General features: G+C 30.9%; 1 protein-coding gene and 1 pseudogene across 1 annotated transcript; both read right to left on the reverse strand.

Moving 5' to 3' along the window:
- Nucleotides 1–2193: 2193 nt before the first annotated feature.
- Nucleotides 2194–4218, reverse strand: LOC120210155. Its single transcript, XM_039208948.1, has 4 exons — nucleotides 3849–4218; nucleotides 3226–3279; nucleotides 2798–2857; nucleotides 2194–2457 (listed from the first exon to the last, which is right to left on the reverse strand). The coding sequence occupies exons 1-4, from the start codon at nucleotides 4152–4154 to the stop codon at nucleotides 2329–2331; spliced, it is 549 nt and encodes a 182-aa protein (XP_039064879.1). The 5' UTR covers nucleotides 4155–4218; the 3' UTR covers nucleotides 2194–2328.
- A 367-nt stretch (nucleotides 4219–4585) lies between these two features.
- Nucleotides 4586–11906, reverse strand: LOC120210132 (annotated as a pseudogene).
- Nucleotides 11907–13855: the final 1949 nt, after the last annotated feature.

The raw sequence follows: 13855 nt of genomic DNA on the forward strand, positions 1-13855 counted from the left end.
TAGGTAAAAATAAATAATGTTTTAGGAAATTTTTTATCGAAAATGTTAAAAAAATAATATTTTCGGTAGCGTCTTTCTTTAGTCGTATATTAAGACTGTCGTATGGCAAAACTTCCCGGAATTTGAGGCGGCAAAGATTGGAGCAAGCATGGCGGTTTAGTAGCAAGTGTAAAGGCTAATAAATGAAAGGAAAAATCAGCAAAAGTGCTCATCTTCTCCCCTTTGCTGCAGTGAACTCCATGGAAGGTGAGATTTTTTTTTTCATTTTTAAGCTATTTTCTTTGATTTTTGGGATAAGCTATTAGATAGAGAATTAATCTTTTTGAAATTCTCTATCATTTGACATAAAAATTACATGAAAATGTTGAGATTCATGAATTGGGTGGTTGAAGAACACGTTTGAATTTGAAGATTTATGGGAGATTTTTATTTTTTTGATGTTGTTGAGTAATTCTAAAGCTAGGTAACGCTTAAATTCAAGTGTGTAAGCTTATATTATGTTTTTTCATGGTTAGGGTTTATAGAAGTTGATTGAGTTGTGAATAAATTTAATGTTGTAATGATTTAAGTAGCATGAATTTAATGAAAGGAAGTTGAATTAATGCTTGAAATTTAATGAAAATCAAGTCCTAGTCTACTAAGGGTATTCGACCATAAGAAAGAAATTAAGGAAAAATATTGAAAATTTTCCTATGATCTAGAATTGATATTGGAAGTGTTCTATGTGATTTGGAGATCAATTTGGAAGCTTGAAATAGAAAAAGTGCTAATTTATAAGTATTGTGAATTGTGGGATATTATAGCATGAATGTGATATTTGGGGTGTTCATTGTGGAATTTTAATATTAAAATGCTGAAATTTTATGTTAGGAAGTTGATTGATATTTAATTCCAAATTTGGGAGAAATTAAAGGTGGAATTCGAAAGGTGCTATAAGATTTAGGACATGATTGTAAGTTTATTAAATGTGGAGGTATCATTTGGGTAAAATGTTGTAAGGCTGGAAATTTTATTAGTATGCTGATTTTTGAGTTTAAATTATTGAGTTGTGATCAAATTACAAGTTTGTATAGATGGATGGTTAAATTTGAAAAGTCCAAGAAGTTTTGGGATGGAAGTGCAAGTTTTTGAATGTTAAAGTATCGATTTGAGAATTTTATTAAGGTGCTGGAAATTTTAGAAATTAAAGTGTAATGATCATAATGGTGAAGGATCATTATGAATTCAATGGAAAAATTAAGATGAATTTTAGAAAGAATTCATAATTAGTGGCTTGATTTTGTAATTGGTATAAGTTGAAGGGTTGATAGTGGAGATAAATATTTATGGAATTCAATGAACATTTTAAAAAGTTTGAGATTACGACGGAAGTATGATTTAGTTTTATATCGATTTAAGTATCGGTTTTATTTTTATTGAATTTTATATTTAAGTTTGGATTATGTTAATTTGATACTAACATATAGTTTGAATATAATATGTTATTATGCTACGTTGTCAAACTACTATTAATCTAGCGTTCCTAACAACCCAAAAGGAAAGGAGGGAGCATGTGAATAAGAAGTATCGTACAAAGTTCAGTAGTGCGACCAATGTGAGTGTATTTAATTTGTATTTATGTTATCACACAAACATTGAATTGCAATGAGCCAATGACGGAGTTACTACGGTAAGAAGTGACTCCTAAAGCTATGTGAATGGTGATTCTAGCTTATATGTTCATTTATTAAACTTACAGAATTATGGAATTGAGTTAAGAATGCTAATTAGAAAAAAAAAACGATATCTTAAGCTTTTATGCTCCGTAAATGTTTGTCAAGTTGATGTGATATTTTTGACTCGTATATCAAGACGTATACGGACTACGAGTGTTATATTTTTTATATCAAGGTTTCATTTACATTAATCAAACATATTCTAATTTTTAAAAAACTGAAAATGAACATTATTTTTCTGAAAATAAAAAAATATTTTCTAGAACCAAACGAACCGTTTGATGATTTCTACTGTATAGTCTCAATGACCTGTGAAGCAACCATCATTTGGGATTCTAATTTTTCAATCTCTGTTTTAGTCTTTTTCAGTCTTCATGCTCTAGTTTTACTCGATCGTAGTCTAAAATTTGATTCATCTCGAACCGAATTTCAAGCTTAAAATTATGAATTTAGCTCAAGTTTATCGAACTCAACTCAATTATAAAAGCAAAGGCTTACATTTTCATTTTGAACAATTTTTCTCTAACAAGAATATCATCTTGAATAGTTGAATCAAAATAAAGGAGCTCAGGACTTCAAAGACACAAGTTTTTTTAAAATCTAAATGCGAGATCTACACAAGAATGTCTTCTTCATCATCGAAACTCAGATTCAATCTTTGTAACTTGAATCCTGCACCCTGTATGATCTCGACCAAATTGGATGCAACTCCGGTAGCTTGGACCGTTGTCTGTTTCATTAACTGAGAAAGAGATTAAAAGGGTCATTTTCTATGTCGTAAATACTGAAGTATGCAACAATCGGAATGAACCGAAACTCGGTAAGTGGATCCTGGGATGGTAAGAAGAAAATGTATGACCCTTGATACCAAGTTGGGAGTCATTGAGCAAAGGGTCTCATAATGAATACAGGAAAAGTGATTGTTTTGTTTAATTGACTATGAACTCGAGCTTTATGACCCCGTAGGTCAGAGGTGCCCATGAGAAGTGATCTGAAATCTTAAATAACATATACATATATGTATATGAATACGCATACGTATACGTATGTGCATATCAAGCAGCAACGAAAAGAAGACTCACCTCAACAGTGCCAATACCCTCGAGGACTTGAACCTTCAAGTTGGAAACGCCTTCAGCACCCTACAAGGAACAAATAAATCATCCCATGAGATTCAATTATAATTTATACTCTAAACAAAGTCAAAGAACCTGCCATCAATAATATCAATGGGAACATGGTTGTACAATTAAATAGTTTTCCCTGTTTTCTTTTCAGTGAGAGATAGCAATTATGTGAATTATTATCCTCTGCAAGAAACCATTTTCTAAGGGATTTAGTGAGACACTAGACTAAGATCGGGGTTCCGGTCCTTCTGGATAAAATAGAAGTCCCTGTCGTTCAGTTTGAAGATAAATCTATCAAGCTGCCTATCAAAACGATCAGTTTTGTCTGCAAATGATAAATGCTGTTGCTATAATTTGCTTGGAAATTAAAAGGTTCATTATACCTCTAGTGCCTTGGTCACCTTTGGAATTTCAGCTTCATTCAACATTCCATCTGCCTTCAAACAATCAAGATTGATTAATAGTGACCTATGCATGAATAGTTCCAAGGGAAGAAATTTGTAGAGAAATATACATATATCCAAATAGACAATTTCAAACAAAGCTAGTCAATGGAATCAATTTCTGCTTAATTTCAAGAATTCAAATTCTATGCCTTTAAGTAACAGAAAGATGTTCCCCTGGTGAAGATTCTTTAAGTATCTCAAAACATTATACATTTTTCCAGAATTCAGTAACAAAGAGTTAATCATTTAAGCATAACTGAGAAAGAAGTTTAGAATCCAGCATTATCTAAAGCAACCTTTTGACAAATATAATTACAATTCCCCATTACTTAATAAAAAACTATTTGTGAACTTTTACATGATTAAGTAACAAAATAAAACTTAGAAGCTCAACTTAATTCACTCAACCGACAAAATTCCTTTGCATCAACAGAGGGACTTTGATAGTTCACATATAAGAGAAGCCGGCTCTGAATCATCATAGTTCAATTTTCCTTTTCGCAGACCAAAATAGCATAAAAAATTACACAAGCTGTATCTAAGAAAAGAATATCCAATACCTGGAAGTACATTCTGAGAGTGTCTGAAGGAGAGACAAGAACAGAAACCGAGTCTTGTTGTTCAGCAACAACAGGGTCCTCTTGTTGGGAAACAGATGTTTCTCCTTCTTCAGCAGACTTGAGTTTCCATGTCCCATAAAGAGTTTTGGTCTTTCTGGAGGATAAGGAGATGCTGTTGGAAGAAAAGGAACATAGTTTCGTCTGAAAAAGGATGGAATTAGGATAAAAGGAGAGATTTTCGGGAGACTTAAAATGGGTTTTGGAGATTAGACGTGAAGGGATTGAAAATGCCGAGACCGTTGCCATTTCTTGCCTTCGTTCTTCAAATTTCTGCTTTTGGACGGGAAGAGCTGTGAAGTGGATTGAGTTTGTTGTACTATCCGTATCCGAGTTCGGAAGAAGAGGTGCTCTGCTTTTGTTATGTCTCTTTCTTTGTTGGGCTCTCTCTCTTCTTCCGTGTCCATTGGGAAAGGGTTTTATTTACTCTGTCCATGTTTGGACTATGAATTGGACAAGGGCCATTCTTTATAGACCCTTAGATGTTTTCTTATGCATTCATACAATATATAAATTTTGATCTTTTTCCTATTTATCATTATTTTTGCATGGTAGATTTATTTGTTTATTTCTTAACTCGTATTGATGACTGGATAAAAAATTAACCAACCACAAAAGAACTAAAAAAAATTAACCAAATTATTCCGACATGAAGCTGTTAAATTCAAATATGTATTGGCATTAATATCTTCAGGGGGGTTTTTTTCCATTTAATTGGAGGGTGTTTGGAAACTCGTATTTCTATACTACGTATACATATCAAATACGTGTAATTCGGGCGACACATAAAAAAAGTGCTCCCGATAACAATTATGTAGAGAGCATGTATCGACAAGCACATCAATAAAAAGGGAAACTTTAAGCAATTATCTTCTACTATCAGTTATTGCCTTATTCCACTATCAGTTCTTCCAGCTAACTAAAATGTGGAAATTTGACATTCCACATGCAACGATAAGCGATGGATCCAATTGTATCAGTCTTCATCACACAATGATCGTCATTGAAAGCAAGCATGAAGTACTGAGGAATTTCCAGTCTCCAACAGCTCCTAGTCTCCATGTAAAACCATTGCATCTCTTCACTGCAATTTCTGAATACACTAGAGTCATGTACAGGATCGTGAACTAAAACATACAAGGATTTTTCTGTTTGATATATATTTTAAGATGAATTAGCCCACCAACAAGTCCTCTGGACGTTGTAAAATAATTGTTTATTACTGTAAGTTACATCTCAAAGTCCAGGCATGTTTGTTGCTCGTCATAGATAACTCTCCGCTGGCAGTATCTTCAGTAACTTGGCAAGGTCATAAGACTTGAATTCCTTTCCATAGCACAAGCTTATATCCAAGGCAGTTTTCCCATCCTGAAATGCAGCAAAAGTAGACCATCAAATTTACATTCATCAATAACAAAAAGCTATATCTCACTCAAATTCAGGACATCTGTCTTCGAGACGGATATGTTTTCATTTTTTTTATATTTCAGAGAGTGCATCAGACATGAGTTTCAAGCACGAGTACTTCTAGGAAAAATAAAGAGTCGGAGTAACAGTTATAAAGGAAAACTGCATGATTCATGTTTCATTGCCATGACCATAACCATTTGATGGCAAAATAGCCAGGGAATGATACATTATTTATCAGCAAGTTCCAAAAATAGTGCTGAAATATGCACGAAACCAGAAAACTAAGTGAGAACATTTATTCATTATACAAATCAGAAATTAACTAAACAGCCCCTTGTACGAAGTTCATAGTTGCTAGTTATAAAGAAAACTAGGCATTATATATCTGAATAGGGCTTCCCAATGTTATTTGGTCTCTAGGTGTGAGTGTCTGATATGCGCGTGTGTCCAACATGGGATATTTTCAATGTATTTGGGAGTTCTTTAGAAGGTTATATCCCCTTACTTTTAACTAAATATGTATCAGGCAGACACGGTATTAAAAAATAATAATAAGAAATTGGAGGGAACTCCCTACATGCTCGAACAAATATCCAACAACATCGAACATGGAAGAGAAAAAATAAACGAGATTGTTACTTTAACTATATTGGTTACCTGGTTTTTTCTGGTCTTATCCGCACCGTTGATCAACAAAACTTTTGCTATATCTCTATTTCTACTTTGCACAGCAATGTGCAATGGTGTCCATCCATCCTGTAATAAGGGGTTGCAAAAGAACTTCGAAGCAAAGCGACAAGCAAGATACAATATAAGTGTCAAAAAAGTTTATGAACAACTCACTCTATCAGCAACATTGACATCAACATCGTATTTCAGCAATAATTTCACAGTTTGCAAAGCACCAACATGAACTGCATAATGAAGTGGGGTAGCACCATCCTGTTATTGGGATAAAGAGATACAATTCGAGTTTAATATGCGTAAGAATAGAACAAGAAGCCGCAACGGGTTTATGATAACAAAATGTTACCTCACCTTATCTTTGATATGCGGATTTGCACCTTTTCGTAAAAGATGACTGATTACAGCCTCCTTTTACCAATAATTGCCTTATGAAGAGCAGTGTGACCATCCTGTCTCATCATACCGAAATTAGACATTGTATGCTAGAAAACTGGCAGAATATAGATATTAAATTTTGGTATGAATAAGATTTACCTTATCCACCTCATCTATGTTTAGCCCATTTTCAAGTAGCTTATCCATAGAATGTATCTGCAATGATAGTTCAAGAGTTTGAAGCAGTTTCCATTTGGCCTGGAAATCCGGTTCACAAGAAATCAAATGATCAGTCCGTAAAAAGTTTATGGATACTTGAAAATAAAACTGTTATACAACAAAACAAGAGAGTATTCAAAATTACGGTCGATAATTTCCTCGGGTTAGGAGAGGAATTCTGCTGCAGAATTGCTTTTCTTCGGGTCCCAAAAACTGCTCAACCTCTGCAAATGATCAAACATCCTTGTACAGTTCATCTTTGGTAAATATAATATGTAGGAATTAGGATAACACATAAAAAGTAGTTATATCACAAGGATATCTGACAAGTACATCGAAGATGTCAACCAGTGCAAATGAATTAAAGATACAACTCCAAGCTTGCCCGGAACAAAAACAGAAATCGGACTATGGTCAATTATATTAGTTTGAAGGCTTCAGAATCAAGCTGCAATATAAGTCATCAACCAACCAGATACCGACTGGGTCTAAACGGAGACTATTCAAATATTACATCTTCATACACAAAGATGAAATCATATTATAGATCAGAAGAAATATTTAATTCTTCACCAGTTGTTTTCAGATTCGTAAAAGATGAAAAAACTGTAAATCTCCCTATCCAACACAAAAAGGATAGGAAATCATGATTTACTCGACAAGAATTAAATCATAAGAGGTTTTGAATCAATAAAAGCAACATCTTTGCCTATGTTATTTGGATTCGACTATGAGTATCAACTAGGTGTATGTGTCTGACACAAGAAAGTTAAATTGTTTTCTAAGTTTTCCATGTATTTGGAGATTTTCAGAAGATCGTTTTCTCATATGGGTCCAATTATGCATTGGACACCAATGTTGGATGAGGGCAAAAAAAAAAGGGTAGAAACAATGTAGCTTTACAATTTAATGAATCCCCTCCATGGCCGCTCATTTAAACTGGAATTTTAATGACTATCACCACAAGAATCATTGTCAAGTCTCACTCAAATCACCACATTCTAATTTCAGATTTTGGGGGCATATGAAACATGGTATGTACATATCTTTTACACAAGGATTGGATATAACATGCAGAATCACTAAATATGCCCTCAAGCCTGGTTAGAGAACACAAATAACTTAGGGAATCATCATGGAATGTAGTTAGGTACTAAACAGCAACTCGGAATATCAAATTAAATAGAAAAACAAACAAAATTCCCATTTAAATCTTATAAAAATAACTCAAGTATCTACAGAAGCATGTTCATTTCCAATAGAGAAAAAAAAAACCCACCTTTGACAAGATCTTCCTCATACTGATTCGTTGTATAGTTATCAACAACTCCAACAGGATTTCTTTGTAGAAAACCAGACTTGTCATTCTCTTCCTCTTTTTCTTCTTCTACATAATCATCGTCTTCTTATTCACTTCCACTTCCATCGTCTGGGTTTTCCCACATTCCATCTGCCTTCAAACAATCAAGACTGATTAATACTGACCTATGAATGAATAGTTCCAAGGGAAGAAATTTGCAGATACATATAACCATATAGACAATTTCAAGCAAGACTAGTCAATGAAACCAATTTCTGCTATCAAGAATTCAAACTCTATGCGTTAAGTAATAGAAAGAAGCTCCCCTAGTGGAGATTATTTAAATATCACAAAGCATTATACATTTTTCCAGAATTCAGTAACATATAGTTAAACATTTAAGCATAAATGAGAAAGAAGTTCAAAATACAGCATTATCTAAAGCAACCTTTTGAAAAATATAATAACAGCTCCCCATCACTTGACAAAAAACTAAAAGACAAAGTGAACTTGTACATGATTAGCAAGATAAAACTTAGAACCTCAACTTAATTCACTCAACAGACAAAATTCGATTGCATCAACAGAGGGACATTGATAGTTCACATATAAAAGAAGCCAGCTTTGAATCACAATAGTTCAATTTCCTTTTTAGCGGACCAAAATAGCATTAAAAAATACAGAAATGGTATATATATATATAAAAGAAAATCCAATACCTGGAAGTACATTCTGAGAGTGTCTGAAGGAGAGACAGGAACAGAACCCGAGTCTTGTTGCTCAGCAACAGCAGGCTCCTGTTATTGGGAAACAGCTGTTTCTCCTTCTTCAGCAGACTTGAGTTTCCAAGTCCCATAAAGAGTTTTGGTCTTTCTGAAGGATAAGGATAAGCAGTTGGAAGAAAAGGAGCAAACTTTCGTCTGAAAAAGGATGGAATTAGGATAAAAGGAGAGGTTTTTAGGAGATTTAAAATGGGTTTTGGATATTAAACGTGAAGGTGTTGAAAATGCAGACACCGTTGTCATTTCTTTCTTTTGTTCTTCAAATTTCTGCTTCTGGATGAGAACTAAGAACTGTGAAGTGGAACACGAGGGATTGAGTTTATTGTTCTATCCGAATCCGAGTTATGAAGAAGATGGGCTCTTCTTTTGGTTGTGTTTCTTTCTTGTTGGGCACTCTCTCTTCTTCAGTATCATTTGCGACGAGTTCTATTATCTGTCCATGTTTGGACCAGACTTTCGGTATGAATTGGACAAGAGCCAATCTTTCTTTATACATATTCTTATGCATTTATGAATATTTTAAAATTTTATAGGATTTAAAGGGTAATTAACTTTATTTATAATTGAATATTAATTAGAAAGGTTTCAACTTTCGTCTCTTTTGATAATTTAATACAAAAAATATTATTTTCATACTAAAATAATTCTAAATAATTTAAATTTGATTAAAAGTGTAAGCTATAATAATTTTAGGGTAAACTATAGAGTTAATCACTTTTGTTTGAGTTTTATAAATTTTTTATTATTGAATTTAAAAACATAATATTTGATTACTTTATTTTTGTTTTAACGAAGATGTGGTCACTAAAGGTTTATGGTCTTTAAACATTTAACAATTTACTAATGTAACATGATAAATATATATAATTAAAAGATAAAATGGATATGAAGCCTTTGTACTTATGAATAAAATAAAGTGGTCATCGAATTTTTTTTGCACTAAATATGGCCCTCAAACTTAGAAAAAGAATTTAATGTGGTCATTTGACCGACGATTTTCGTCGTTGATCATTACGATGTTGATGTTGAAGTCCACGGTGACTGGTGATGTAGCTGATGATGTAACAGACGGGCTAAATTGATTTTTTAGAAAACTCAAGGGCTTATTTGTTTTTTTAAAAATAAAAATATTTTAAATTTTAAATATAAAATATAAAATATTAAAAATTAAATATAAAAATACAATTAATTAGTATTATTTATTAAATAAAAAATATGTTGCATTTAGTTTAAAAATATTATTATTTGATTTAATTTATTATTTTATTTTCTATTGAAATTACAAAAGTCAGTCTTATTATTTTTGGTGGCGCTCGATATCAGCAACGATTTCTTCTGTTTTCATGCGATTGGTTCCAACTTTGTTCAAGGTATAGGAACACTCGGAGGTTCGGTAATCCAATTTTTACATTTTTAATTTTTATTTATTTATTTCAATCTATTCATCAAATAAAAAAATCTCTAAAGTGTTATACTTTCATTAATTACTCCAATCATATATGAGTAATTCACTTTTTTTTTTATTAAGAGGTGTGTGGTTCACATAAATTAGTATAAATTTAAAGTAATTTTATATATTTTCATAATTTTATATAGATTAATATTTTGATAATTTGATGGTCATATTTTTATATTATATTCACTTAAATTATACATCGATAAATGATAAAGTTTTAGACCAATATAATAAAGGTTATCATAACTTTACATGTATGACAAATATATTTATATTTATATTTGAGAGTTGGATTATTAAAATATTAATTGTACACAAAGTTATGGATGTATATATTTTGTTTTGCTTCCCGTAGTTGTGAATTCTCATTATCTTTATTTTCATTGATACACAAACATCCATTTTGATTGGTTCTTTTGTTGTAATTTCAATGGAAAATAAAATAGTAAATAAAATTAAATAATAATATTTTAAAATTAAATCTAACATATTTTTATTTAATAATTAATAGTATTTTTATATTTAATTTTTTAATATTTTTATATTTTAAATTTAAAATCTTTTTATTTAAAAAATCAAATAAGCCCTTAAACTTTTAAAAAATCAATTTGGCCCTTGAACTTGAAAAGAATCAATTTAGCCTATTTGCCGCATCATCAGCCACATTACCAACCACCGTGGAATGCCACGTCAACACTGTGGACTGCCATGTCAATTTCGTGAAGTGTTATATCATTATTGTAACAGTCAATAACGAAAACCATTGGTCAAAGAGCCACTTCTTTTTCTAAGTTCAAAGGTCACATTGAGTGTAAAAAAGTTCGAGGGTCACATTGGTTATTTCTTTTCCAAAAGTACTGAGGCCTTAGGCACCCCTTTTGCAAAATTAAAATTATATCATTTCTACGTAGATAATACTTAGACTAAATTTTGGTCACTTTCCTTTCATATTTGTACACTTTTGCTCACCAATTTCAAAAAAATAAAATAAACTTTGGTCACTTATGTTATTGTTTCATTAAGTTTTTGTCACTTATGTTATTGTTTTATTAAGTTTTGGTCACTTGGACGTTGAATGTCGTTAGTTTGATTACATGACCCATTAGTAAAATGATTTAATTTTTATTTTAACCCCTAAAATTTAGACAAAATACTTATCTCAAGAATAATACAAGATTTTCAACTTCCAATAACAATTAATTACACCAAAAGTTCAGAGAAAATGAGAGTATAGGCATCTAGAGATAAAATGAAGCTAGGTAATCTCATTTATACAAACTAAAATTCAATTTACATAGATTGAGATTGTAGAATGCCAAATCCAACAAGGAACAAGAAGAGAAATCAATGGATCCAAATAACCGATAACCGGATATTTCCCTTTAGAAAGTGCCTCTGGTGAAACATAATCAATGGATCCAAACAACCCGATAACTGGATCATTGAATTCATCCACTGAATTCAATCCAAAATCCATGATCTTTAACGTCGAATCTTTGTTTTTGCTCAAGAACAAGTAATTTTTCGATTCTAAATCCCTATGAACAATTTTTGTCTTATAAATCACCGTTAGCCCCTGCGATTTGTGCAATCTATCGCACCACTACGATCGCATCAACCTCCGAGTACCTCATTTCCACGATGAGTCGATCAAACAACTCACTGTCAGAGCTGATCTCCAGTACTAAGTGAATGTCGCTTTGATTTTTGTAAACATCGTGGAGGCCAGTCACGTTCGGATGCAGCAAAACATTCTTGATGACCTTTTGCATCACGAGGATTTCATTTGTTAACAATGCATCAAAGATGGAAACCTGGTCTTGTGTCACCTATAACGTCGCCATTGAAGAAGATCTAGTTTTCTTGACTCGAGGCGGTGGCGTCGTGGTGATGGTGAATCTTTTTAGAGTTATAATGGCAATTTTTTCATTTTTCACGATCTTCATTACTTCTTTTATTCATTTTCTTACAACTGAGAACCCACTTAATCTGACTTCAAATAATTACAACTAATAATTAGAAAAAGGAATGCTATTACAATGGAGCAGAGATGTTTGAAGAAGAAGTAGAAAGAAGATGAGTAATATTGAGGGTTGGGGGGAAATATTAAAAAATGGGTGAATTGAATAATTTGAATTTACAAAAAGACTCAATGTCTAAAGTTTAGGAGTTAAAATAAAAATTAAATATTTTACTAACGGGTCATGTCATCAAACTAACGACATTCAACGTCCAAGTGACCAAAACTTAATAAAACAATAACGTAAGTGACCAAAACTTATGTTTTTTGAATTTGGCGAGCAAAAGTGTACAAATATAAAAGGAAAGTGACCAAAACTTAATTCACGTATTATATACTTGAAAATGATATAATTTTAATTTTATATATTTACAGTGCCATGTCAACAAATCGTTAAAGATTTAAAGACTGTTAACTTTCAACGACCACATCTTAATTAAAATGAAATAAAAGTGACCAAATATTATTTTTTTAATTCATTGAGGAAATATTTATAATACTTAAATGAAAATGACCACTTCTGTAATTTACCCATAATTTTCTAAGGGTGAAATTTTTAGGAGAGAGACCACATATTCTTTATATTATAGCATCCATTTGAAGTGATTATAACGTGATAATTTTTCATAATTTTTCTTATTAATAACATATACACATTTCGAAAACGTAACAACTTAAGTCTAAGTTTTTTCAAAAAATAACAATTTTATCGTTGAAATCACTCAATAAATTTTCATCTAATAATTGTTATTGTTATATTAAAAGAAATGTTTATAATATATGTTTTTAAATACAATGTATATCTAATTATTTATATTTATATCCATCCATGAACTAAATAATAATTTGTGTTTAGCATATTATAATTTATATATTTCATACGTTATAATAATGGTATTAGTCTATCAACAAAAAAATTAATTAATAAAATATTATATTTATTTAATTATATGATAACAACTCATTATTCATGATTTTTTAAAAACAATATCTTTTTAAAAGTTTAAATATAAATTATATTTTTGAAAATATAATATATGTTATTATTGTACTTAATAATTATATTATATAAAATTAACAATAAAAAATATATTATAATGACTCATTAAGTGGTAATATTGTTCGAACTAGTTGTTCTTAAAACTTCTGAATTCAAATAATAATATATATTATTAATGATTAAAAAACAATATTAACAAATATTATTCTATAAAAGGAAAAACGAAGAAGTTAAAATTGACTTTAGGCAATGCCAAGTTGCAAAACGAAGAACGAAAACTATCATAATAAAGAGAGAAAAGTGGTGGTTTCACATCAAACCAAAGATTTCAACCCTTGAATACATATAGCCTTAATGCTAAAGCAAAGTAGTTATTTCATTAAAAAAATATTAAAAAGAAACGAATTCAACTTCTGAATAATATTTATTGATGATCATGGAAGTAACTGAGACTCATTCTATCTCTTATACCTTTATTTCCTTTAATTTATTTTATAATGATATTTATTCATTATTATTTTTTTATATTCTTTTCGGATTAATGCGTGAGCTATTTTTCTAATAATCTTAAGACATATTTTATTTTCTTATTTTTCAAGATGATTTAGAATTCGTGAGTTTAATCATTGTTGCATATAAGGTAAATGCCAAAAATTTGGGAAAAACAAATATTGAGCAAAAATCAAGAGGAATTTATGTCA

Source organism: Hibiscus syriacus, unplaced genomic scaffold, assembly GCF_006381635.1.
Source record: "Hibiscus syriacus cultivar Baekdansim isolate YM2019G1 unplaced genomic scaffold, ASM638163v2 tig00109916_pilon, whole genome shotgun sequence".
Classification (NCBI taxonomy): Eukaryota; Viridiplantae; Streptophyta; class Magnoliopsida; order Malvales; family Malvaceae; genus Hibiscus; species Hibiscus syriacus.